Source organism: Bos mutus, chromosome 10 (assembly GCF_027580195.1).
Source record: "Bos mutus isolate GX-2022 chromosome 10, NWIPB_WYAK_1.1, whole genome shotgun sequence".
Taxonomy (NCBI): Eukaryota; Metazoa; Chordata; class Mammalia; order Artiodactyla; family Bovidae; genus Bos; species Bos mutus.
The window spans coordinates 29,660,261-29,687,245 of record NC_091626.1 but is presented as its reverse complement, the minus strand read 5'-3'; the positions used below and the strand labels follow the sequence as shown (position 1 = coordinate 29,687,245).

The following is a 26,985-nucleotide window of genomic DNA, read 5'->3' as shown; positions in this document are numbered from 1 at the left end:
ATCATACTGTATTTGTCTTTCTCTAACTACTTTCACTTAGCATAATCCCCTCTAGGTATATCCATGTTGTCACAAATGGCAAGATTTTATTCATTTTTATGGCTGAGTAGTATTCCACACACACTGTATACACACCACTTGTTCTATTTATCCAGTCATCTATCAGTGGACACTTCAGTTGCTTACCTATCTTCACTACTGTGGATAGTGCTACAGTGAACATAGCGGTACATATATATTTTCAAAATATTTGTTTTTTTTTCTTTGGAAATATACACAGAAGTGGAATTGGTGGATCATATAATAGTTGTATTTTTAATTTTTTAAGAAACCTCCAAGATGTCTTCCATAGTGGCTGCACCAATTTAAATCCCACTAGCAAAATGGCACCCCACTCCAGTACTTTTGCCTGGAGAATCCCATGGACGGAGGAGCCTGGTGGGCTGCAGTCCATGGGGTCGCTAGAGTCGGACACGACTAAGAGACTTCACTTTCACTTTTCACTTTCATGCATTGGAGAAGGAAATGGCAACCCACTCCAGTGTTCTTGCCTGGAGAATCCCGGGGACGGGGAGGCCTGGTGGGCTGCCGTCTATGGGGTCGCACAGAGTCGGACACAACTGAAGTGACTTAGCAGCAGCAGCACTGCAGAAGAGCCCCCTTTTCTCCATATTCTTGCCAACACTTGTTATTTTTTATGACAACCATTGTCTTTTTTATAATAGCCATTCTGACAGATGTCAGTTGATACCTCATTGTGGTTTTGACTTGCAATGCTGTGACAGTTAATTAGCCTGAGCTTCTTTTCATGTGCCTGTTGGTCATCTAAATGTCTTCTTTGGGAAAATATCTATGCAGGTTATCTGCCATTTTTAAATCAGGTTATTTGTTCTTTTTTTTGATTCTGAGTTGTATGAGTTGTTTATGTATATTGGCTATTAACCCCTTATTGGTCATATCACTTTGCAAATATTTTCTCCCATTCAATAGTCTGCTTTTTCATTTTGTTGCTAGTTTCCTTCTTTGTGCAAAAGCTTTTTAGTTTGATATAGTCCCCTTTGTTTATTTTTGTTTTTTGTTTCACTTGCCTGAGGAGACTTATTCAAAAAAATTATTGCTAAAATCAATGTAAAAGAGCATACTACCCATGTTTTATTCTAAGAGTTTTACAGTTTCTGGACTTTCACTTAGGTTTTTAACCCATCTTTAGTTTATTTTTGTATATGGTGTAAGAAATTGGACAAGTTTGATTCTTCTGCAAATAGCTGTCCAGTTTTACCAACATCATTCGTTGAAGAGACTATCTTTTCTTCATTGTATATTCTTGCCTCCTTTGTCATAGATTAATTGACCATAAGTTTGTGGGTTTATCTGGGCTCCCTGTGTTGTTCCATTGATCTGTGGGTCTGTTTTGGGTCTGGTTTTGATTGCTGTAGTTTTAGTATGGTTTGAAATTAGGGCGCTTGATACCTCCAACTTTGTTCTTCTTTCTCAAGATTGTTTTGGCTATTCATGGCCTTTTGTATTTTCATACAAATTTTAAAATTATTTATTCTAGTTCTGTGAAAACGGCCATTGTTATTTTGACAGGAATTATGTGAAATCTGTAGATTGCCTTGGGTAATACAGTAATTTTAACAATATTAATTCTCCAATCCGTGAACACAGTTGGTGTATCCTTCTGTTTGTGTCATCTTGAGTTTCTTTCAACAGTGTTTTATAGTCTTCCAAGGACAGGTCTTTTACCTCCTTAGGTTTATTGCTAGGTGTTCTATTCTTTTTGATGCAACTATAAATGGGATTATTTTCTTAATTCCTCTTTCTGATTGTTTGTTGTTAGTGTATAGAAACACAACAGACATATATATAACTTTGTATCCTGCAACTTTACTGAATTCATTTATTAGTTCTAATAGGCTTTTTTTGGCTGACATCTTAAGGATTTTCTATGTATAGTATCACATCATTTGCAAACAGTGACAGTTTTTCTTTTCCAGTTTGGATCCCTTTTATTTCTTTCTCTTGTCTGATTGCACAGCTAGGATGTTCAATGCTATGTTGAATTAAAATAGTGAGAGTGGACATCCTTGTTTCCTTCCTGATCTTCAAAGTGCTTTCAGCTTTCCACCATTGAGTACGATGTTGACTGTAAGTCTGTCATATATGGTCTTTATTATATTGAGGTACATAGCCTCTACCCACTTTATTGAGAGTTTTTATTGTACGTGGATATTGCATTTTGCCAGAAGCTCTTTCTACACCTATTGAGATGATCGTATGATTTTTATTCTTCTTGTTAATGTGGTATATTAATTGATTTGTGAATATTAGACCATCCTTTTCTCCCTGGAATAAATCCTACTTGATCATGATGTATATTGTTGAATTCTGTTTGCTTATGTATCATTGAGGAGTTATGTGTCTATGTTCATCAGTGATTTTGGCTATAATCTTTTTTTGCGATATCTTTGACTGTTTTGCTATCAGATGATGCTGACCTTGAATATAAGTTCAGAATCATTCCTTGCATCTCAGTGTTTTGGAATAGTGTGAGAAATATAGGTATTAACTGTTCTTTTACTCAGTAGAAAATTTCTAACAGCTGGCCATCAGTTTTTATTTGATACTTTTACTGAGAAAGATACTATTTGTCTCATGAGATAGCACATTTATTCTTGGATGGCTGTTATGGCAAGGATTTTTTTTCTTTTTATTACACTAAGCCAAAGTCTTTATCCCTGTTTCTCTCAGCTATTAGTTCTAATTCTGCCCTCATGAGCAACACCAAATAAATTAACTCCCTCATCTACTTGACAGCCTTTCAAAGGAAATACTATTTATGATTATATAAATTTTAAGTAGTATCTTCTCTTCCATCCACAGATAATATTATTTGCCCATAATATCATTAGAGTTGTAAATATTGTACACTGTTCATTCCCAAAGCTACTGTGGAGAGATTAAGTTGAGGCCAGGGTTCATTCAGTTCATTTATTGAGTGCCTACAACATGCAAGGAGTTGGCAGGACAGTCAAGAAGCCTAGATAAAATGAGACTATGTCTTGTGAGACAGACATATATTATTGTATCAGCTTTATAAATTTGCCTTTCATCACAACTTGCTTCCTCTCTTTATTCTGTTTAGTTCTTTTGACTTTAAACTCCACTTTTACATCAAAATGCCATTCCTGATTTTTTGCATGTTTACATTAGCTTGGGGCCTTTTACCATAGCTTTTATTTTTATTCTTTCATATCTTTTAAGTGTATCACTTATAAATAAGATCCAAATGGGATTTGAGCTTTAAAAAACGAAATCTTGCATTTGCCTTAAGTTACTACAACCCCGATTGTAGCTTGAAGGTCATTTTGCTTTACCATGAAGATTGCTATAAATATTCCCTTGATATTTTTTCCTTCCATCTTACATTATTTTTACTATTAATAAAATTTTTGTTATCCTTGTCCTTTTCTCTGTTGTTGGTTTAATCCAGGTGCTATTTGTTCCCCTTCACTCATTATTTTGGAAAATATGGAATACTCTACCATCCCCTTCATACTTTCCTTCCAAATTCTGATACTAATAATCAAATATTTATTTCTCCACTGTTATTTTTTTTTGCCTTTATTTTATTTATTTATTTATTTTTTTTACTTTACAATATGATATTGGTTTTGCCGTACATCAACATGCATCTGCCACGGGTGTACATGTGTTCCCCATCCTGAACCCCCCTCCCACCTCCCTCCCCATACCATCCCTCTGGATCATCCCAGTGCACCAGCCCCAAGCTTCCTGTATCCTGCATCGAACCTGGACTGGTGATTCGTTTCTTATATGATATTATACATGCTTTAATGCCATTCTCCCAAATCATCCGCCCCACAGAGTCCAAAAGACTGTTCTATACATCTGTGTCTCTTCTGCTGTCTCGCTTACAGGCTTGTCGTTACCATCTTTCTAAATTCCATATATATGCGTTAGTATACTGTATTGGGGTTTTTCTTACTGGCTTACTTCACTCTGTATAATAGCCTCCAGTTTCATCCACCTCATTAGAACTGATTCAAATGTATTCTTTTTAATGGCTGAGTAATACTCCATTGTATATATGTACCACAGCTTTCTTATCCATTCATCTGCTGATGGACATCTAGGTTGCTTCCATGTCCTGGCTATTATAAACAGTGCTGCGATGAACATTGGGGTACACGTGTCTCTTTCCCTTCTGGTTTCCTCGGTGTGTATGCCCAGCAGTGCGATTGCTGGGTCATATGGCAGTTCTATTTCCAGTTTTTTAAGGAATCTCCACACTGTTCTCCATAGTGGCTGTACTAGTTTGCATTCCCACCAACAATGTAAGAGGGTTCCCTTTTCTCCATATCCTCTCCAGCATTTATTGCTTGTAGATTTTTGGATCGCAGCCATTCTGACTAGTGTGAAATGATACCTCATAGTGGTTTTGATTTGCATTTCTCTGATAATGAGTGATGTTGAGCATCTTTTCATGTGTTTGTTAGCCATCTGTATGTCTTCTTTGGAGAAATGTCTATTTCTCCACTGTTACATTTTTAAAAGGTGCTCACTATACCCCTCCTGCACAGCCTTCCAATTTCCTCCCTGCACCTCCTACATCACTGAGACTTTGAGAATACTTTTACTTCTCCCAGCTACTTCCACTCCCCCGACTTTTAGGCATTGCTGAAATAATGCTTTTAAATCTAGACTGTTACTAAGTTTTCTTTTTAGTATACATCTGTACAACTTCTGAGGAATCCATGTTTAGCACATATATTATAATTTCCCTGTTTGATTGTTATTCATTTAGATTTAGTTATATATTTTCTAAATGCATGTATGTGTGTGTGTGTTTTACTAGTGTTTACTCTTCATCTTCCCCTAACTTGAAGCCTCTGATCTGGTTAAATTTTTTTCATTCAGAGTAATTTTTCTGTAACATTACTTATTGATTTATTATCTAAATTTTTGCATTTTCACAAATATTCTTCTTTACTGATAGATGAAGAGTGTCTAGGTATAGGATTTGGATGTTGCAAGCCTTTTTTCTCAGAGTACATTGATGTTAATCTACTGTTTCATAGTTTTTAGTGTTGTAGGTAAGAAATCCAAAGCCAATATTCTTTTTTTCTTTGTTAGTAAATCTAATCTTTCTGTCTGACAGTTTGTAAGATTTTTTCTTTATCCTTGAAATTTATTTACATTCTTAGGTTTATACTCTTTTGTCAGTCTTAAACTAGATCACAATCAGTTTCTAGTGCTTTAAATCAGTGAATGTTAGACACGGAAAGGACCTAGTCCAAATTTTCACTTTAAAAGTAAGGACAGTGAGACTCGAAAAAAATGATGTTCATTTTTCAAAGTCATCTCAGCGGTAGAGACACCTTGATTCTAGGCCCTGACACACTCAAGCCTTCAATTAACACTTCTGTTTTCTGTCACTGAGCATTTAAATTTTTAGCATTTAACACTGAATCGTTGCTTTTATATGTTTTTATGTAATATTGATACTCTCAAAGAACCATGGGTAGGTTACTTATTTCAAGTGAAAGTGGAAAGTGTTAGTAAATCAAGATTAATACTAGTGTTAGATTTATCTTTAAAAATGGTTAATCACTCTCCAAACCTAATTAAAACTGCAGTTTTTAATGACTTAGGAATTAAATGATATCACAGTATCCCTTTAAGACCTGCCACTCTTTGAGGAAAGGGAAGCAACTGATATATATATATATGTAAAGCTTAATCTGCTTAATTCCATATCCCTTCCAGTGGCAATGGCGAGACTATATTTCAAATGTAAAAAGTACAGTTTATTAGATATTGATCATCACTATTTGGCGTACACAAGTTAGATACATATTCTTAGATAACAATGATAAATAGCTATTTTTCTAAAGATAATATAACAAAGTGTCTTTCACAATGTGAATAACTACTATAGTTTAAAAGAATAGTAAAATGAACATAGGTGACCTTGAATCTGTCACTGCCTTTGTGAATTTCATTGACCTCTCTTGTCCTGACTACATCGTAGAATTGTAAAATTAACACATAAGTATGAGAGTGTGTTGTTCTTTTAAAATGTGAGAATTACTGTCATTAATTTTATTTCTTAAGTATCAACTGATCTTATTTATGGAAGTAATGTCATATATAAGACATATAAGGCCGTATTGTGTTCTCATTTTACTCTCCTCTCTTTAAGAAAATTAATGTGCTATGCTCTCTGTTTAACAAAACATAAAATCATGAATTATTTTTAGCCTACTGTAATATCCATGATTATAATCTTTGCTGCCTATTTTTTTTTATCATTATTCAGAATAATCTCAGTCTTAGAAAGCAAACTCAATTTTTATTTTTTAAAAGTAAAAAGGTTGAGGTGAGTGAATAAAAAAATAAATACAGGAAAATATCAGCATTTGTCAGATTTGAAAGATGGATACATGGGTGTTACATTATTATCTTATGTTAGAAATATTTCATCACTTAGAATATATTATGACTCACAAGAGAGCAAATTTATGACTTGTAAGCAGTCCTAAGTTATGTTTAATCAAATCTTACTTAGTTTTCATCTGAATATAGGATTCAGAATTATGTTGGTTTCATTCCCCAGAAATGTACTAACATGTCCACACACACATTTTTCTTGTCACCCCAGACAGATCCTCACCTGTTGCCTTAGCATCCTCTGTTTGATGCTTTTGCACAATCATCTATTCTGCTGAGAAATTTCCTTTTATGACATGTCATATGCCTGAAAAAAACTAGACAATTACTCTACTTAGGCACTTGACAAGGAGGCAGAGGTTCTAATCCTAGCTCTGCCCCGTACTGCTCCACCTAGCCCTCAACATGCCACTTTGCCACTCCGAATAGCGTTCTCCTTTTCTGTAAACTAGGGATGATTCATACCTGTTCGATCTGCCTCAGAGATTTATTGTGAAATAACAGGTGGAGTTATGTCATGCAATATAAGTGAAGATACAGGTCCTCTGACAGTTGCCACACTTTGCTGCCTATCCCTCTAAGCTATGATCTCTTACTAGATCAAACAGGTAGGCAGAGGAAGACAGAGAAGCACCAGTCCCAGAGTGCTCAGAGCTGTGCTACTGGACACAGTGACCCCCAAAGACCTTTCCAACTCTAAGATTCAGTGATCTTGTGAATCCACCAGCCTCAGAGTAGAAAGCAGCATTGAGCGTATTCTTTGAAACATAATAAATTACAGTAAGGACTTGCTTGGTATAAAAGTCCTTTCAGTTTACTTCTGCAAATTAGAAAATTTCCTGTGGAAAGTTGATGACTCTTCAGTTTTACAAAAATAGGAAAACATCTTTCCCAGATAATATGAAAACAATAAAAAAGGAAACAAATCACAGAAGAGTATGTTTATTTGCAGTCATCAGCTAGCCTGTCCCAGGAACTTTATCCATATACAAAGATGTCAATGTGTATGTCACTGCTACTTTGTTTCCAATGACTTTACAACCCTGTACAGTCAACATGCTACAAATAAAATACGATAAAACTGGTGGAATTAGCTAATGTCTCTTTATACTAGCACAAAATTCTATTATGTGTTGATAATAGTCACTGTCCATTCACCTGAACCACATCCCACATCACCCTGTGTTTGTAACGCTTTACAATTTTCTCCATAGGCCAACCATTTGGCTCAACTTAATGGTTCCAGCAAGGCAAAGGGACCAGAGTGCTGGGCATACAGTAATCAAGAATCCATCACATTCATATCTTATAGTATTTCAATACAGGGGATAATTTGCTTTTTTTCCTTAAAGCAAAATGAAAAAGATTGATGAAAAATCTGTTCAAAATACACAGTCCAAGAATACTTTATTATTTTTTTTAATTTAAATATATTTATTTTAATTTGAGGCTATTATATATATTATATATATATATATTATATATGTTATATATAATATATATATAATAATATTATATTGGTTTTGCCATACATCAACATGAATCCACCATTTTGAATATATTTCTTCCAAGATGTTCACCTAACCAAGTTAACTTCAAAATCCATTTCAGGGATTTTTTTTAAGTGTTTTTTTTTTTTTTTTTTATGTTTACACATAAATCCTTCCTTCATTAAATGCCTGGGTATTTTTTGCTGCATAAGCGATTAACTGGATGAGTTCAAGGGATCTCTGTGTCATAGATTGAACTTCATGTCAGCCATTTTTCAACTTTTACCATTGTTTTGTCTTCTTGGGAGTTCCTTCACCAGAGCCAAGCAACCTCCAGTATACTCATGGACAGACCAGCGCTTGGGGTGCAGGAGAGTTCTGTCTAGATTCAGTAAGAGAACCTAATAGTAAATGGAACTATTTAGGCTGAAACCAGGCCTGGGTTACTGAGCCATTTGGACTTTTCAAATATAGTTCTGTGAATGTATTTGAGGTCCAGTCTGTGATATTCTTCTGTGTTAGTCACCGATATTCTCCTAAATAAAAACTGCCGAATATGCTAAAGTTGAACTCTGCCAGGTTGTTGGGTATGTTTGTGTGATAACTTCTCTCAGTACTTCCAGTAATATCAACAACAACAACCAAACTTCCTTGAAAACTTGTTTTGTACAAGGTTTTATTCCATAAACTTATATGTACTGTTACTTAATCCTTATAACAACCTTCTCATATCCCCACTTTATAGATGGAAAACTAAGGCAAAGAATGGTTAAGCAACTAACTTACCACTTTTCCAAGGTTCTGCATCTCCCAGGTCGTAGCACCAGGGTTTAAACTCAGGCAGTCCAAGTTCAGAGCTCACACTCTTAACCTCTGTGCTGTGCACCTCCCAATTTGGTCTCTTGTAGAGCCTCTTGGGTAGATCTCAGGTTTCTTTTCTTGCCTCTGTCACTCCTGGATAAAATATGAAATGATGCTCTACTTAAAAATCAGCCCATTTCTTAAGGCCTAACCAAATTAAGTCATATTCCCTCTAAAGGGTCCTAAGTCTCTAGCACCTAGAGTGATCAATTTTGGTGGTATGCCTGAAATTTCCTAGAACGTGTAACTTTCATGTTACATGAAACTAAATCCGGGATACTCCTAGGCAAACTGGGAGGGTGAGACAGCCCACTTACACTTCACTGTGTCCCCTCTTTATACCGCCTTGTTATATAGAGCAAAAAGCCCATCAAAGTACCAGTAACCACCACTTCTGCACTTACAAGTTTCTTTCTTCACAACAAGTTATGCTCCCACTGCAAAGAGACCTTTTTGATTCCCACTTCATACAGAATTTAGTGCTGTGCTCACGTTAATGCCTACTCACTGAATAGGTGGTTTAGTTTTCAGCAGGCACTGTATATAAGACTCTTTCCTTGTGTGTTAATTTGTCTTTATTTTTTTTTTTCCAGCCCAGATGACTTACTCAATGCCTTGAATGAGGGTATCAGTCGTGCTGATGTCATCATCACATCAGGGGGTGTGTCCATGGGGGAAAAGGTATGAAAAAATGGGGTTCTTGAAACATAAGATTGATTAACAGTGGTCTGGTAGACATCTTGTATCCGTAACCAGACCCCTACGAAGCTGGAAATCCACAGGTGTTCAGAAATTCCTGAGCATTCTAAAAGGGATGCAGTACAATAGGTCAGGTCAGACAGCTTATCATCTCAAATTAAATCCAGCAGTGAAGGTGTTAAAGTGTAAATATTAATAGGTATTCTCCATATAACAGACAGATTGCTGGGATAGTCTTCCCTCAAAGTTTCCTAGAGGTCTTGAGCAGATTGCTGCCATTTTCTCCCAAGATCACAAAACCTAGGGGCTGAGGCCTGCATTGTCACAAAGCTGTAAAAAATATTTTGCATTACCATCAAACTACCTGAGGAGCTCTCAGGGTCATAAGAGCAGACCCTGAGGTTAAGAGTACTTAAGTACTTATATTTCTTATATTTATTATTTCTAGAGAGTGTTTCATGTAAAAGTTTTCTTGGTTGCTAATGAACTTAATTATGGGACAGTAACCATTTGGCAGACCAAAAGTTTGTTTTTCTAGGACTTCTAAAGAGGCAGCAAGCTTATAATTAACATAGGCTTGGCAGTTGTGGCTCAGTTATGGTAAGAACAGAACACTCAATCTTAACCTTCTTTATTAGTGCTAACAAAGATGTCATTTATCCTAGGGATTTGCTCACAGGTAAACAGCCAATATAGTAAAGCATATTGGTTTTCTTTATTTTACTCTCTGTGTAGTAAGATACTTACAATAATCCTTTAATTTACTAAGAAGGCGATTTTAAGAACTGGGCATCCCAGAGTATTCCATAGTGTTAGTTTCTCAGTCGTGCCCAAATCTTTGTAACCCTATGGGCTGTAGCTTGCCAGGCTCCTCTGTCTGTGGAATTCTCTAGGCAAGTATACTAGAGTGGGTTCCCATTCCCTTCTCCAGGGGATCTTCCTGACCTGGGATTTGAACCCAGGGCTCCTGCATTGGAGGCTGACTATTCACCATCTGAGCCACCAGGAGCTAATAATTGTCCTTCCTACCTCCTCGAGGCAGGAATGAGATGAGAGAAGAACCAGGAAGAAAGAGATAAAGTATCAATGCAGCAAACTCCTGCCAGCCTGAAAACTCTAGTCCTCAAAAGAAGTCCTGTGTACTTCAGTAGCAGAAAGAAAGAAAAGTATAAGAGAGAGAACATCTGTTTTAGCCCAAGGGCTGAGTCTGAAAATCAGTCACTGAAAACACAGGGAAGTAAGTCAAGGAAAGATCCAGAAGCATTATGTAGCAGACATGAATTTTAAGTACAGAAACTCAGGTATGCAAGAAATTTATTTACTTGTTTAAACTTAAATTCTACTATGAGCACCGATACTATGGAATTGGCAGGAAATTTACTTAAGCCACTGCCAAATTAATTGCCTCCAGGAATTATACCAAAGAACAGGCAGGGGCTTGAGAGGCAGCAGGGCATCAAGGAGATACACATCTGGTCACCAGTGTTCACTGGATACATCTAGAGTGTCCTTGTCATGTTACCATATATCTCAGGTCTTTGCTCTTTGGGGGCCATACTAATAGCACTGAGATCAAGGGGGAGGCTGGAAGCCTTAGAGCAGAGGGAAGGGGTCCTTGCCACATGTGGGACCCACAGACCCCAAACCTCGTCTCAGCCAAGGAGAAATGACTCTTCACAGTTGCTTCCTTTAAAATATCTCCCCAGCCCCACCTCTTCCTGCTCCAAAAAAGCCTTTTCAAAAAGTTTTCATTTTTTATGTATCTGCTTTTTGCCCTAAAAACTAAGGAATTATATGCATTACTATAAATTCTCCGTCACCTACAGAATTGTACAATAGCTCAAAGACAATGAAAGGTATATAGATAACCATTAAGGATACCCTAGATTGAACAAGGCAATGGCAACCCACACCAGTACTCTTGCCTGGAAAATCCCATGGACGGAGGAGCCTGGTGGGCTGCAGTCCATGGGGTCACGAAGAGTCGGACACAACTGAGCGACTTCACTTTCACTTTTCACTTTCATGCGTTGGAGAAGGAAATGGCAACCTACTCCAGTGTTCTTGCCTGGAGAATCCCAGGGACAGGGGAGCCTGGTAGGCTGCAATCCATGGGGTCGTGAAGAGTCGGACACGACTAAGCAACTTCATTTTTCACTTTAATGCATTGGGGAAGGAAATGGCAACCCACTCCAGTGTTCTTGCCTGGAGAATCCCAGGGACGGGAGAGCCTGATGGGCTGCCATCTATGGGGTTGCACAGTCAGACACGACTGAAGCGACTTAGCAGCAGTAGCAGCAGCAGATTGAACACCTAGTAATTGTTTCTTCCTATTTCAAAGTCTCTTAATTCTTCCTTGGGCTTCCCTTGTGGCTCAGCTGGTAAAGAATCTGCCTGCAATGCAGGAGACCTGGGTTCGATCCCCGGGTTGGGAAGATCCCCTGGAGAAGGGAAAGGCAGCCCACTCCAGTATTCTGGCCTGGAGAATTCCATGGACTATATTGTCCATGGGGTTGCAAAGAGTCGGACATGACTGAGCAACTTTTACTTTCAGTTCTTCCTAACAATGTCTCCCTCACCCCACATGATTAGAAAAAAGGGCTGGTCTCATAGGTTTGCCCTGATTATTTAGCACCAAAGGTATTAATTAATCATATAGGTCACCTTGAGTATAGCTCCTAGAGCCATATAGTGGTAGAATATTAAAACTAATCAACAGTATTCCAAAGAAACAATTTGTTAAAATGTTTTTTTGTCTCCCTTATTTCATTTAGTCCTATGTTTCTTGTTCTGCAAGATCTTGGCTTAGCAGTCGCTTTCTTAACACCTTCTGCTTCCGTTCTAGAGAGTCCTGGGTTTCCTGACTCAGTCCACTGGTACTGTATAAAAGTGACCTGAGCTGTATCACCTCAGAGGTCTATACCCTAGAGACTATTCTTTGAAGCATCAATTGTTCAAAATTCCTATGAAGGTCCTTTTTCCTAGTGCTCTGGATCTGTCTTTGTTGTAGACACAGACTATTTACTATAGCTTACAGCAGTGCCTTCAGGCCAGCATCAAAGTTAAACAGGAACTTTCCTTAGAAAATAGATATTAAAAGATATTAAAGTAAGACTCTGTATTTGGATACAGTATGTAACAATTTCATAAAAAATTTTGGTTAGTGTTGTCCCTGAAGGTGAAAACACATCATTGACAGTATAAGCATTGTCAAATATCCAGACACTTCCCATAAAGCATATAATTTCTGAAATATTATATTAATGACATTTTACCTGCTTGAATCTAACCTAGCACACAGTGAGCCTCTTCTCAGATGTAACAGTAACTTCTTTCCATGAAATTCTTATAATGGTAACATCAAACAAACCTATTTCTAATGTCTCTTTTTATAAAATAAAAGAACAAACCTTCATGACTTTCTAGGAGACCTCTAGTACTCTTGCCTGGAAAATCCCATGGATGGAGGAGCCTGGTAGGCTGCAGTCCATGGGGTCGCTAAGAATTGGACACGACTGAGCGACTTCACTTTCACTTTTCTTTTTTTTTTTTTAATTTTCACTTTTATGCATTGGAGAAGGACATGGCAACCCACTCCAGTGTTCTTGCCTGGAGAATCCCAGCGACGGGGGAGCCTGGTGGGCTGCTGTCAATGGAGTCACACAGAGTTGGACACAACTGAAGTGACTTAGCATAGCATAGCATAAGAGATGTACACAGCTGAACAATTCACTTTCACGCATTGGAGAAGGAAATGGCAACCCACTCCAGTGTTCTTGCCTGGAGAATCCCAGGGACGGGAGAGCCTGGTGAGCTGCCGTCTATGGGGTCGCACAGAGTCGGACACGACTGAGGCGACTTAGCAGCAGCAGCAGCAGCAGCAGCAGTAAATTTCAAACATAGTTTTAGGCTTAAAAAATATTCTGCAATTTTTTTCTATATTTTGGTCTGATCTTTAGAAGGAAAAATCAAAAGAGTTGTCCAAATAAAATGGGCCCTTGATTAAGATCATGGATATCTAAGAAACAGTTCTTGGTTACCTAATTTTTTAAAGCAACAATAAAATATTTGAAAACAAGCATAGAGAACCTGCTTGCTATGCTTTTTTATTTCCTTAAACAATCAAAGACAAAGTAAACAAAAAGCACAAAAAGGCAGATTACACAAAAAGAAAAACACTACATATCACAGAGAAAGCATTGGTCAGTAAACCCAAGAAGTAAGCTCATGAAAACTTACTGAACTTACTAAAATTTTAATATATACTCAGCTTAATTTCAAACACAGGTATTATAAACCAAGGCAAATCAAAGTCACTTTCAGACTTTTATCCTTTATTATGCTTTTTTTTAATGTTTTGGAACAACCTGACTCTTGAGAACTAAGAGTGGTCCGCAGATCCAAGAGTGTCCTTGAGATTCTTTAAGCAGGTCTGCAAGGTTAAAACTATCCTCATAATAAAACTAAGTCTTTATCTGACTTTTATATTTTCCTTCTCTCATGAGTGAATAGCAAGTTTTCCAGTGTGGAAGATGTATGATCTCATCAGACTGAATACTGAAGCAAATAAGAGAATCTACCTGACTTCTCTTCAGCTGAACATTAAAGAGAGTTTTTAATTATAAAATGCATAAGCAATAAATTACTTATGTTAACATGAAGTAGTTCGTCATTGCTATTTCCAGATGAACTAACAAATAAATACTTTTAACTTCTTAGTTTTTATTTCTAACCCAGTAAACATTGATAGACATAAGCCACATAAACAAAAGCTCAAGGATCCTTAATGGATTTTAATTTAAGAGAATATAAAGGGTCCTAAGACCAAATATTTTGAATATTGGATGTCTTTAATTTTTTTCCTTGAAAAATGAAAGAACATGCATAATTATACTTGTCTGTCATTATTACTCCAGCATTTAAGAAAATAACTCATGTCTATCTCATAGTGAAAACTAGGGGACATAGATAATTGACAAATCACATGTAACCATTTTAGCAGACTAGCCAAGTTCATATACACACAGAATACAGCTTTGTAGAGCAGACACCTCCCCTTTTTAACCTTCTTAATGGAGCAAAAATGAAAACATATTTATTAACATAACCCAAAGGTATATCCTCCTATGGCATATTAAAATAATAGGCAAAGTACATTAGCTTAAAGTTATGGTTAGTAAACAGTGATCCAGTGTTCTATCTTACTTAGAAATCATCTAGGTTTCCCATGATTGTTCATTAATTAACCAATTTAATAACTTCAAGATTTTAAATTACTTAAAGATCTTGAAAATTATTTTCAAGCTGACATTCTACAAACATAATTACTATTGAAATTAAAAGTTTGTCAGAATAATGATTCAATTTCATTGAACCAAATTTTAGGTTTTATATAAGAATTACATTAGCTTCTTTGATGAATTAATCTATATAATTTTAGGAAAAAACAAACCCGGACAAAATAAAATGCATTTGCCTACTTAATATTGATAAATAAGAGAAAGAGCATGGCTGGATTTACTTATTAACCAAAATAATAAGCTAGTCTCATTTGCCAAAGATTTACCTTAACTGCGTGAACTTTGATTCTTGAAATTGTAAGAAGAATATTTTTTTAGCATAGCATATTTAAAATATTATAAATTTTCTTATTATCTGAATAATTAGGAATTTTAGGAATATTCTATTTATGTAAGTACTTAATCTCTCTAAATCAATTAGATTTGATTTAAGAGACAATAGAAGTGTTTTGGTATGTTGGTTTTTCTCCCCTCTGGCAAAGCAAAGTTTATTGTGGGCCTGTGGTCAGGTCTCTTCTCTCCAAGTCCTAGTGAAACCAGAGTTGGGAATGAGAGGCTCTCGTGTTGCTCTCACCAGGGGCAGAGACAGGTAGGGGACACCCTGAATCTGCAGTGTGCCCTGAGAAAGGCCCACTTTGCATGGTGGTCTTACAGTCATATAATTTATGAATATCCTCCAGAAGTAGGAAAACATTTCACACTCTCAAAGCAAGATAAATGGCTTTCTGGATCAGACACATAGTCACACAACCACGTAAAGAATATATAGCTTCATCTCTACAATTTCAGTGACACAGTAAGAGTAAACACAGAGACAAACAAAAAACTACTCAGTCTACAAATAAAGAACTATTTTCCTTCCCAGAGGAAGGAAAAATTCTTCATTGATTTAGGTTCAAAATGACAGTAAGACAAATAAACTCACAAAACCAACAAACCAGATTTTCTGCCTCCTCTTACCCAACAGAGAATAGATTTCAATCATCCATTTATAGGAGTCACCAAATGGTGAGATCATAAAACCAAATTCTCAGTCACTGCTGCTACAAGGGGGACTACCTTAATGACCATGCACAGAAACACAAATAGAACCAAAATCAATAGAGGAGGCCAAAGTAGAGAAACCAGCATTTAGCAGTTTTCAAGTTTTATTGCTGCTTGGCATTCACTGCAGAAACCAAGGAAAAATGTATCCATGTTTAAACCACCCATAAAGTACACTTTTCTGACAATCGACTTTACTTGGCTTTGTCAGATAAATCAATATGGCGTCTCTGTGGAGCCTTCAGAATCGTTAAGGTATAGTTTTTTAAAGATAAAATCATGAATCTCATAAATACATATTTTATAAAATTAACATGTGTCAAAGATTTTATTTAACTCATTCATCAGTGAAGGAACTAGTAAGATATTACAACTGATTCTAAGAATTCAAAAAACACAGACACAGGTAGTCCAAAATGCTGAAATCAGTTTTCTAATAGATATAAAATTGTTCTATATCTGGAGGAGAATAGTCAATTACAACTCTACTGACAGAATTAATTTTTATTTCTTTGGATACTAATCATGTTCACTATTATTTTTCTGCAGATTAATTTTTGTAGAATAGCTCAAAGATAGCGAAAGGCACAAATAACCCAGAAGGTTATTTGGACACCAGATAATCTTTTTTACCCATTTCAAGTCTTTCACAATTTTTCTGACATTGTTTGTTCTTGCTTAAATTGAGTGAAAGACCAGTCTCCTTCATTCATTCGTGTTTCTTCTTCATATCTGGATCTAGCTTTCAGAACATCAGAGATCCTTGCTGTTTCTGGAGATAGAAAAAACAAGAGCAGTGATGATTCTCAGGCTTTATTGCTATGTCTGGTACAAGCTTTCTGTCACAAGAAACATGAAGCATTTCATGTTCAAAGCAGAATTGAAAAGGGGCATTTTTTACAACAGAGATGATTTTTTTCCAAGAAAAATAAAATACTTTCATTCATTTAGCAAATATGTAATGAGTGTATATGCTTTCCAAAGTCTGTATCATTATCCTTAGAGAGCCCTGCATGTATGGCCTCTGCCTGTCTCTTCAGCCTCCCCTTATGCCTTTCCCTTGCTCATTCACTACCTTCCATTGTCTTTTCAGTTCTAGACACACTCTTTACTGCTCTAGAAGCTTTTGTATATACTTTTCTCTGCCTGGAATCTTGTCCCTCCACCCTTCTCATGACTGAGTCCTCCTCATCCTCACCACCTGTTTTAAAGCGGTCTTTCCTTATTCTCCACTTCACACCACTGTTCTCTATCCTAGCACCTGCTTTTTTCCTTCAGAGTATATTCCTCACTGGTTTGTTTGTTTTAGGCTGTCTCCCCCACCAGTAAACTATAACAGGACATCTTTGTGCCAGGGACCTTGTCTGTTTGGTTCACTAGTGAGTCTCTAACACAAATAGAATTCCTGATACATAGTTCAGTTCAGTTGCTCAGTCGTGTCTGACTCTTTGCAACCCATGAACTGCAGCACACTAGGCCTTCCTGTCCATCACCAACTCCCAGAGTCTGCCCAAACCCATGTCCATCGAGTCGATGATGCCATCCAACCATCTCATCCTCTGTCGTCCCCTTCTCCTCCTGGCCTCAATCTTTCCCAGCATCAGGATCTTTTCAAATGAGTCAGCTCTCCGCATCAGGTGTCCAAAGTACTGGAGTTTCAGCTTCAACATCAGTCCTACCAATGAACACCCAGGACAGATCTCCATTAGGATGGACTGGTTGGATCTCCTTGCAGTCCAAGGGACTCTCAAGAGTCTTCTCCAACACCACAGTTCAAAAGCATCAATTCTTCAGCACTCAGCTTTCTTTATAGTCCAACTCTCACATCCATACATGACTACTGGAAAAAACATAGCATTAACTAGACGGACCTTTGTTGACAAAGCAATGTCTCTGCTTTTTGATTTGAGGCAAGAAAGTGTGATAACTGACAGCAATATAGACTTGTAGGAATGTTGAAAGAGACTGAGGAAGAGGAATGGGGCTGGTGGGAAACAGATTGCCTGATAAGAGCAATGATTGGCAAAAGAAGGCTAGAAAATATCAATACAAGAATCCTAGCTATGATCATTTAAAAGATGAGATTTATTTCTGGAGACCATGGAGTTGTTGAAGTGTTATATGGTGATTTGATCAGATTTGTCTTTCTCACTACTGTCGAGGGAATGAATTGGAGAATTGGCAGAGAGGCCTGTTTCAGTAATTCAGGTGAGATGATGTTGGCTGAGAAGATGGAGAGAAGGAAATAGCTTTGAAAAATAAAGTGTCTCATAACTTGTGAAATATTTAATATTTTAGTAGGATACTAGACTCTCTTGAATTAGTGAGCAGGAAACTCAGTAACAGAAGTTGTATTACTTTGGAGAAATTTTTTAAACTGCTATTTTTTTCTTTATATCTACAAAACCAACTACAAGACACTGTTGCCTTTCCTTTCCGAAGATCAGGTTTTGTCAGATTGCTCTGGGTTGATCATAACCTTAGGTTGGTTGTGTTTGTAGTCGCAGAATATGAAGGTGGAGCAATTAAACTCCCTTGACTTTCTGTTTAGAGCTCCCTCCCTAAGTTTTTAGTTGACTTATTTAGACTCGGTAATCTTGGGACTGTGAAGAAAGCTGAGCCCCAAAGAATTGATGCTTTTGAACTGTGGTGTTGGAGAAGACTCTTGAGAGTCCCTTGGACTGCAAGGAGATCCAACCAGTCCATTCTGAAGGAGATCAGCCCTGGGATTTCTTTGGAAGGAATGATGCTGAAGCTGAAACTCCAGTACTTTGGCCACCTCATGCAAAGAGTTGACTCATTGGAAAAGACTCTGATGCTGGGAGCGATTGGGGGCAGGAGGAGAAGGGGACGACAGAGGATGAGATGGCTGGGTGGCATCACTGACTCGATGATTGTGAGTCTGAGTGAACTCTAGGAGTTGGTGATAGACAGGGAGGCCTGGCATGCTGCGATTCATGGGATCGCAAAGAGTCGGACACGACTGAGCAGCTGACCTGAACTGAACTGAATCTTGGGTAAACTCCAATACTTTGGCCACCTCATGCGAAGAGTTAAATCATTGGAAAAGACCCTGATGCTGGGAGGGATTGGGGGCAGGAGGAGAAGGGGATGACAGAGGATGAGATGGCTGGATGGACATAAGTTTTAGTGAACTCCAGGGGTTGGTGATAGACAGGGAGGCCTGGCGTGCTGTGATTCATCGGGTCGCAAAGAGTCGGACACGACTGAACGACTGAACTGAACTGAACTGAACTGAATCTTGGGTGAATGTCCAAGTCTCTCCTCAAGGAATGCACATTAGTTCAAGCTCATTAAGCAGAGCAGCATGGGATGCATACACATAGCTTCCCTGCCCAAGCACAACTTCTTAAGCCATATTTATTAACATCCTTTCTCAGACAAAATTCTATCCTAAAAGAGAGACAAGAGCCTATCAAGTAATAATTTGTATGTTAATGTGGTTCTTTGGTGTACTCTCTAACTACTCCTATTGGAATGTTCTTTCTATGAGGGAAGGAACATTGCCTTTTTTGTTCAAGGCTGCATCTCCCTGTATATTGATTGATATTCAGCATACATATATTATACTTGATAAATATTTACTGAATGAGGAATGAAGAAATAGTTGTCATAAATCAACTTCACTAAAATAGATGTTTCTTTTCATTTCAATCTTATACATTTTTTTTTCATTTAAAGTCTGAAAGTCTGATATTGAAATGTTTGAAAGTAAAGTGATTATTTTTCATATTTGCAGGACTATCTCAAGCAGGTGCTGGACATTGATCTTCATGCCCAGATCCATTTTGGCAGGGTTTTTATGAAACCAGGGTATGAAAATAATCTTGTTATCTAATATATGGGTTGGTTTGGCTTGCTTTGACTAACAAAGTTTTTAAATGCTTTCCTATTATTTTCTATTATGGATTATTTATTCTAATAAAGGAATGTTACAGTATTAAAGTTCTTTGAAAAAGTATATATCCTATCTGAAATGGGAATTCATCTTCTTTATTAAACACTGAATCTGGTTTAAAAAGAAGCAAAGCAACTTTCCAAACCTTTTCTCCTTTTAATTCCCATGTCTAGTTCCTTCCTTCTCTTTTTCGTCTCTTTCTCTCACTTAAAAACATTTTAGTATGAAAATTCTCAAACATATACAAAAGCAGAGAGTATAATGAAACCCCGTATACCCCATAACCCAGCTTCAGTAATTATCAACATTTCTCCTTAATTGTTTTATCAATCCCTTCCTTTACCTTTTTCAGAGAACAGAGGGTTAGATTGTTTTAAAACAAATTCTAGACATGGCATTTTAGTATACATCTCAAATATTAATAATAACAACAGCAGTATTATCTTATATAATCACAATGGTATTATCTCACCTAAAAAAATAAATAAGAACACCTGAATATCATCTAATTCCCCAATCATATTTGAAAAGTCGCCCGAATGTCAAGAAAGAGTATGCCTTCTTATGTATGTTTTATTTGAATTAGGATTTGAGTTAGGTCTACTCAGTGTATTGGGTTGTTGACTCTGTATTAAATAAGAACATTTAATACCCGCCCCCGCTCCCGCATTTTTGGTATGCCATTGACTTGTTACAAAAACTGAATCCTTTGTCCTTGTGAATAGGTTTGGCTGATTACTTCCTTGTGGTGGTGGTTGACTTGTTTCTCTCTCTCTCCAGTATATTCTGTACACTAGAAGTTAGATCTAAAAGTTTGATTAGATTCAGATTCACTTTTTTTCTTTGCAAGAATACTTCATCAATAGTACTTCATAATGCTTACTACCTCCAAAGAGGAAAAAAAAGTAAACACATACCTAGATCTTGCATATCTCCTAAAAATTAATAACTCCCTGAGGAGTGGCTACAGGTTTTGTGATCCATTATAAATCCTCAAAGAATGCAAACATTGGTGGTGATAAAATGTGTGTGGCCATGTATTTAAGCAATAGCCTGTCTGTTCAGACCACTGCTGCTCTCTAAGTCTGTGATACATAAACATAAAAACAGTGTTGAAATGCCTCAGTGTGTGGGTGAGCATTTCCGCACACCTCCTTGCTATCTGGGACAACAGAGATGATGCTTTAGTTCAGGGTTATACTCTGATGGGTGTTCATGTGAACCCTGAGAGTAGAGGTGGGACCTACCAGTTATTACAAGTGAGCTGTGATAGCAGAAATAGTCAGGAAATGGCAGAAATTTCTAGAAAGAAGCCTTTTTTAAGTGTCAAGCCAGCCCTCCTGGTCTCCCTGATTTATTGGGCACCTCATGTCAGTTCTAAGACAGGGATTGGGCTTTATGTTTAAGTATCAAGTTAAGATAATCCCTAAAGCCTTTCCAAAATCTAACAGAATTCAGAATTCTTAGTGTTGTATTTCTGTAGTTGCTCCAATATGGCCACCACTGACAGGACCTTTTTACTATTGAAGCTGTTGGATTGGGATCATTCTTACTAAGAATATTTTGTCTTAAGCAAATATCTTTATGCTATGAGTACACACAGACTTTTTAAAATTCCTGTCCCCATGGGCAGTACTAATATGATTAGAATACAGAGAACATCCCATGAGTATGTCAATGTACTTCTCACTAACTGCAAAAATTGAATTGATTATTTCTCTACAGTGAGAAAGAAGCTGACATTACTTGCCCTCACCTCTAGGGGAGAAATTTTGTGTAATATCTATTATTTAAATTAATCTCAGCACCTATGATATATAATAAATACTCATTTTATTTTTAATCTGTTATTACCATTCACTTCAGCTGTAGGAGTTCATCAGTTCCTACTATTTATTCTCTTGCCTTAAAGTTTAAAAGCTGTTACATTCTGATCTCAAGAGGGAAAAGAACAACAGGTGTTGAGTTTTAAGGCAATAGCTTTCCAGATCCTAAACAGAAACTTCATAGTCTAGCCATAAGACACGATAGCAGTGCACAATTACACAATGTTTTATTATAATGGAATCTTTTAAAAATGAATATCTTTAGAGAAATCACAGTACCTGTCTGCAAGATTCAAAAGATGATTTAAAGTAGCTTTAAATACATAGAGGGAAGGTGTCATGTGTTCCCTCCTCACTCTTGGTGTTTTAGTTTGCTATAAAAAAGTGGTTTAGAACTTTAAATGGGCTTCCTTTAATTGGCCAGAATTTTATACTGTCTGAAGATAAGAATTTAAAGTAATTGCTACTTAATAGTAGAACAAGAAGAAATATAAAATGCTGAAGAACAATTTAGCTTTGCTCTTCCCACATACAGTGCATTCAGAATGCAATTAACCTCTTTCATTTTAGACAAAGAGATACTCAAAAAGCATTTGGAATATTATCAACCAGATCTACCAATCACGGTTTTTATGGGTCATCTGCAGTGAACATAGCTGTAGTCAAAATGTACCTTGGAAATTATTTTCATCACACAGTAACAATAATCGCCAAATAACGTATCTATAAATAGATAAGGCAGTCTAATCTCTGTTTTCTAAAATACACCAAAGAATCAGGAAGTAAGCAAAAAAGGAAGGCCTCAGTAGCCAAAAATAGATGTTATGAAACCAATATAGTAACACTTAATAGCATACCCTATGAGAGCCTTATCTAATTATGAACCATAATGTTAGAAAAACCTTGGTTCAAATCTTTGTTTCTCCATTTTGTGTCTGAGTGATTTTGGCTAAATCGCTTAACCTCTGAGTCTCATTTTCATCATCTATAATGGAATAATAATTGTCACCTCATAGGATTTTTTTAAGAATTAAATGAAATAATGGATATAGTGCTTAGATATCCAAAAGTGGTGGTTTCTATTATTATTATTATTGTTATCATTCTAACAATATAGCTATTACTACTCTCTGGTTCCCAAACCTAAGGCCAGCTTTAAGGGTCAAGATGATGGCAGTCTCATATGAAGGGGACCCCAGAAAAATAAAACACTAGGGGGAGAAAAAGCAGAAGCAAGAACTGTAGAAACACTGCAGTGTATGCTGTTGTGTTATGGTTTAATATTGTGGTATTAAACCCAATATCACTGTATCATAGCAGAGTAGAATTGGTTAATAATGATGGCTGCGATTCATCAAAAATGTTAATGTTCATCGTATTGCTGCAAAAGGTTGTGCGTGAGTGATCCTTTTCTCATTCAGCTCATCAGTGAAAATAGTAAAAAGGAAAACAGTTTGGGTAGTATTTTTAATAATGTGGAAATTTCAGCATTCCCTAAAATTTTGCATCATTCAAGTTTCATTTATATAATAAAAATTTTAGCTGAGAGTCTGTGTGAAGGGTAGTCTATAGGAAAAAAAAAAATCACTCTTATTTACTGCCCTCCGCCTTCATGCCACTGACACCCCTTCCCACACCCCTGTGATGAGGATTCCTGTCAGACCCTTAAGGAAACATAATTTGAGAATGTTTTAAAATTATTATTGCTTTAAGGGCACTCAAAGCTGATGCACTGGGACAACCCAGAGGGATGGGATGGGGAGGGAGGTGGGAAGGGTTTCAGGACAGGGGGACACACGTACACCCGTGGCTGATTCATGTCAATGTATGGAAAAAACCACCACAATATTGTAAAGTAATTAACCTCCAATTAAAATAAATTAATTAAAAAATAAACTTTAAAAATCATTATTGCTTTAATTTTGTTCTAGTCGTGATATTTTGTTTTGATGTTTCAAAAAATTCCCTTCATAGGGAAGCTTTTATGTTTATTGCTGAGTATAGTCTTAAAGGGCTGAGAAATACTCATCTTCAACAATAGGCGGTTATCTGATAGACATGTCTTACCAGATAGTCGTCTGATAAAAAGAATGATTGTTACTGGTCAGCAGGAAATAAACGCATTCGAAATTGTTAAACTAAAGGGCTAGAGAAACTGGGGTTGGGATACACTTGTTTGGCACTGGCAAGAAGGAAAGAAAGTAAACTACAGAAAACCAGGAAGCGTTGGTTAAAAACAGAAAATGCTAAAAACAAATTAATTTAATTGTGCTTCACTGCAGGTTATAAAGGTTTAAAGGAGAGTCAACAGAAAAGTATTTTTAGAGAGTAAGTGATCTGTGTGAAGGACCATATAACAAGAAAACTGCAGTATTTAATTTACTCATCAAAGTGCTTAGCAGTCACTAACAAATATCCTCTCTTTTTCTTCTAGCCTGCCAACGACATTTGCAACTTTAGATATTGATGGTGTAAGAAAAATAATCTTTGCACTACCAGGTAAGAATAACTTAAATACTTTCTTTTGCTTTTTCTGGAAAAATAACCAAAATCTTTTTGTGCCCCAGGTGACCAGTCCCCTATCAGAGCACATGATTTGGAATCTGAAAGACCTGGGCTCAAGCCCCAGCTTTGCCTACTGTATGACCTTGAACAAATCACATAATCTCTCTGAAGCTATTTCTTCATGTATAAAATAGGGCAAATATATGCTTCATAGGGTTTGTGCAAAAGTCAAATTAGATAGTACCTTTCAAAGCACAATTCAGACCCTAAGATGATAAGTGTTACCTGTTACTACATCTTTCTGGGGCACTTACAGGAAACTGGTCAAAGTTAGCAATATAATCATCTCCCACAACTAGAGTTTTGTGCTCAAAGGGCCTTGAATCACCCCTGCAGATACTAGAACAACAGCAACAACGGAAATACAACATTGCATCTACTTGTTATTTTTTCAACTTCTAATATTATCCTCTGATCTGTAAGCAATGTTCCATTCTCTATTTTTTGGCATAGATTCCTTCCAAAAATAACCTACTTATTCCTTTCAGATGTACAAGTCTGGTGGCTTTGGAATGCTTATTTGCTTTTTTATAGTTAATAAATCTCAGAGATAGAAAGTAAAGGCAGGCCAAAAATTTTAGAACTTTAAAAACATTTTTAAAGCCCCTTATCTATAAGCATAAAAGAGGTTTGATTGCTGTCATATTAAGAGAGAAGACATGTAAGTAAAGTTTTAATTCTCAAAATTTATCTGTGGTATAAAGCTCCTTAAGGCCTTTAATATAGCCCTAGATACTCTGAACACCATTATGTAGAGAAAGGATAACCTCTTTCTAGCTTCATTTTGCTTAGAAGAGACTGTTTATGTTGTCTACAGAAGATATGACTTGACCTACGAAGTATGTTGTAGTGGGAGCCTGTTTTGCCATTACAAAGTGTTGTTTATCTGCCAAAGAAGTTACAATTAAATAGCCTACTTTTCAGATTGCTCCTCTGACATTTTCTATGCTCAGCCTGAAGGTACCAAAAGAGGGCAGCAACAATTCACATGTTCAGATTGTAAAACCAGCAAAGTGGTTCTTTTTACAAGGATTTGAAAACTCAGAATCGGATTTTTCAAGTCTTGTGTATCTACTTGTTCTTTTTTTAACTTTTTAAACTTACTCTAGTAACGTGTTCACTGTAAAACATTAGAAAATACTTAGATAAACAATAAGAAATGTTATCCATAATCTCCCTTACCCGAAATAACCACTATTTTCAGATTTTTGGTGTTGGTTCTTCCAGTCTCTTTTTTTTACATCAACCAATTCGTTTTTTATAGAGTAATTTTATCGAGCAGTAACATTACAGGAATACTGTAATCATTGTTGAGCTTTTTTTCTTTTTCCTTTTTTTTGCTTTCCCAGAAAACTTTCCATCTGTTTACATTTTGATTGAAGGTAAAGCAGTTAATTGTCACTAAGAGTCTGCTATCCTGTGGAATAACTCAGAAAAACAACAATTTTGTCTACTGGAATAATTGTGTCACTCATCACTTTACAACTTTTAAAAAATCTCTTTTTAACTGCTTTTGTAGGTAGAACAAAATTAAAGGTATGGTTTTAGCTAGTAATAGGCTAAACCAGCCATTGCCTTTTATTTTGATGATGAAATTAGCATCACATAACCAGGCCAAGGGAATCTAAAAGCACAAGCCATTCCCTACCCCCACTACACACACACACACACACACACACAGAGTCACATATCACTGTATGAAAGTATCAGTAAAATTATAATTTTAGAAACAACAGGGATATTGAGACTCATGCTGTCCAAACTTTTTATTTTGTGATTAAGTGAAGTTAGACCTAGAAAGGTTTGGAACTCTTGCCAGGGTCACACAGCTTTGTTAGTTAACAATACCACACAAGAAACTAAATCTGTTATTCTCCACTCAATCATTTTTTCATAGCTCACCTTACCTGACTTTGAAGTGCATGACACACCCAGATTTCTTCTTGGAGAGGTTCAATTGAATTCCTCAAATTTTTCTTTTAACTGTGAAAGAACTTGGCATTTGTATTATTCTGCTCAGGCTGCCAAAGCAGAGTGTCACAGACTGGGTGGCTTAAACAACAGAAATATATTTTCTCACAGTTCTGGAGACTAGAAGTCTAAGCTCAAGGTGCCAGCTCAGTTGGTTTCTGTTGAGCTCTTTCTCCCTGCTTACAGATGGCCAATTTCTCCCAACACCTCCACATGACCTTTTCTTCTGTGTACACTCCTCATGTTTCTTTTTCTTTTTATGAGGACACGGTCCTTTTGGATTAGAACCTCACCCTTACAAGCTCATTGAACTTCACATGAGTGCTAAGTTGCTTTAGTTGTGTCCGACTGTTTGCGACCCTATGGACTGTAGCCCGCCAGGCTCCATCTGTCCATGGGGTTCTCCGGGCAAGAATACTGGAGTGGGTTCCCAGGTCCTTCTCCAGGGGATCTTCCCTACCCAGGGATTGAACCTATGTCCCTACCCTCTCCTGCATTGACAGGCGGATTCCTTACCACTGGCGCCACCTGGGAAGCCCATTTAACCTTAGTTACTTCTTTAAGAGTCCTATCTCCAAATACAGTCACATTGGAGGGTTAAGACTTCAACATATGAATTTGAGGGAAACATAATTCAGTTCCTAACAGTATTCACCTTCAAATCCTTCACATTTTAAATCATTTCGTTTTATATTTTTTAATTTAAAGAAATTTCTGGGTAGGGAGGATTATGGATAAATTTCTTTATGCTTATCCCTCTTGCTAATATTTTTTTGCACTGATTATGTATTACTGTGTAATTTTATGCCATTTTAAAAATAGCAAGTACAAACTGA

At 36.7% G+C, this 26,985-nt stretch overlaps 1 protein-coding gene across 12 annotated transcripts in view; it reads left to right on the top strand.

The window, feature by feature from the left end:
- Positions 1-26,985, top strand: part of GPHN (gephyrin) — a 535,685-nt gene that overhangs the window by 498,886 nt on the left and 9,814 nt on the right. For all 12 annotated transcript variants that reach the window (XM_070377686.1, XM_070377689.1, XM_070377688.1 and 9 more), the window contains 3 exons: positions 9,419-9,506; positions 19,629-19,702; positions 24,048-24,112. In XM_070377686.1, the coding sequence (XP_070233787.1) occupies positions 9,419-9,506; positions 19,629-19,702; positions 24,048-24,112 (227 nt within the window). The remainder of the gene's footprint in view (positions 1-9,418; positions 9,507-19,628; positions 19,703-24,047; positions 24,113-26,985) is intronic.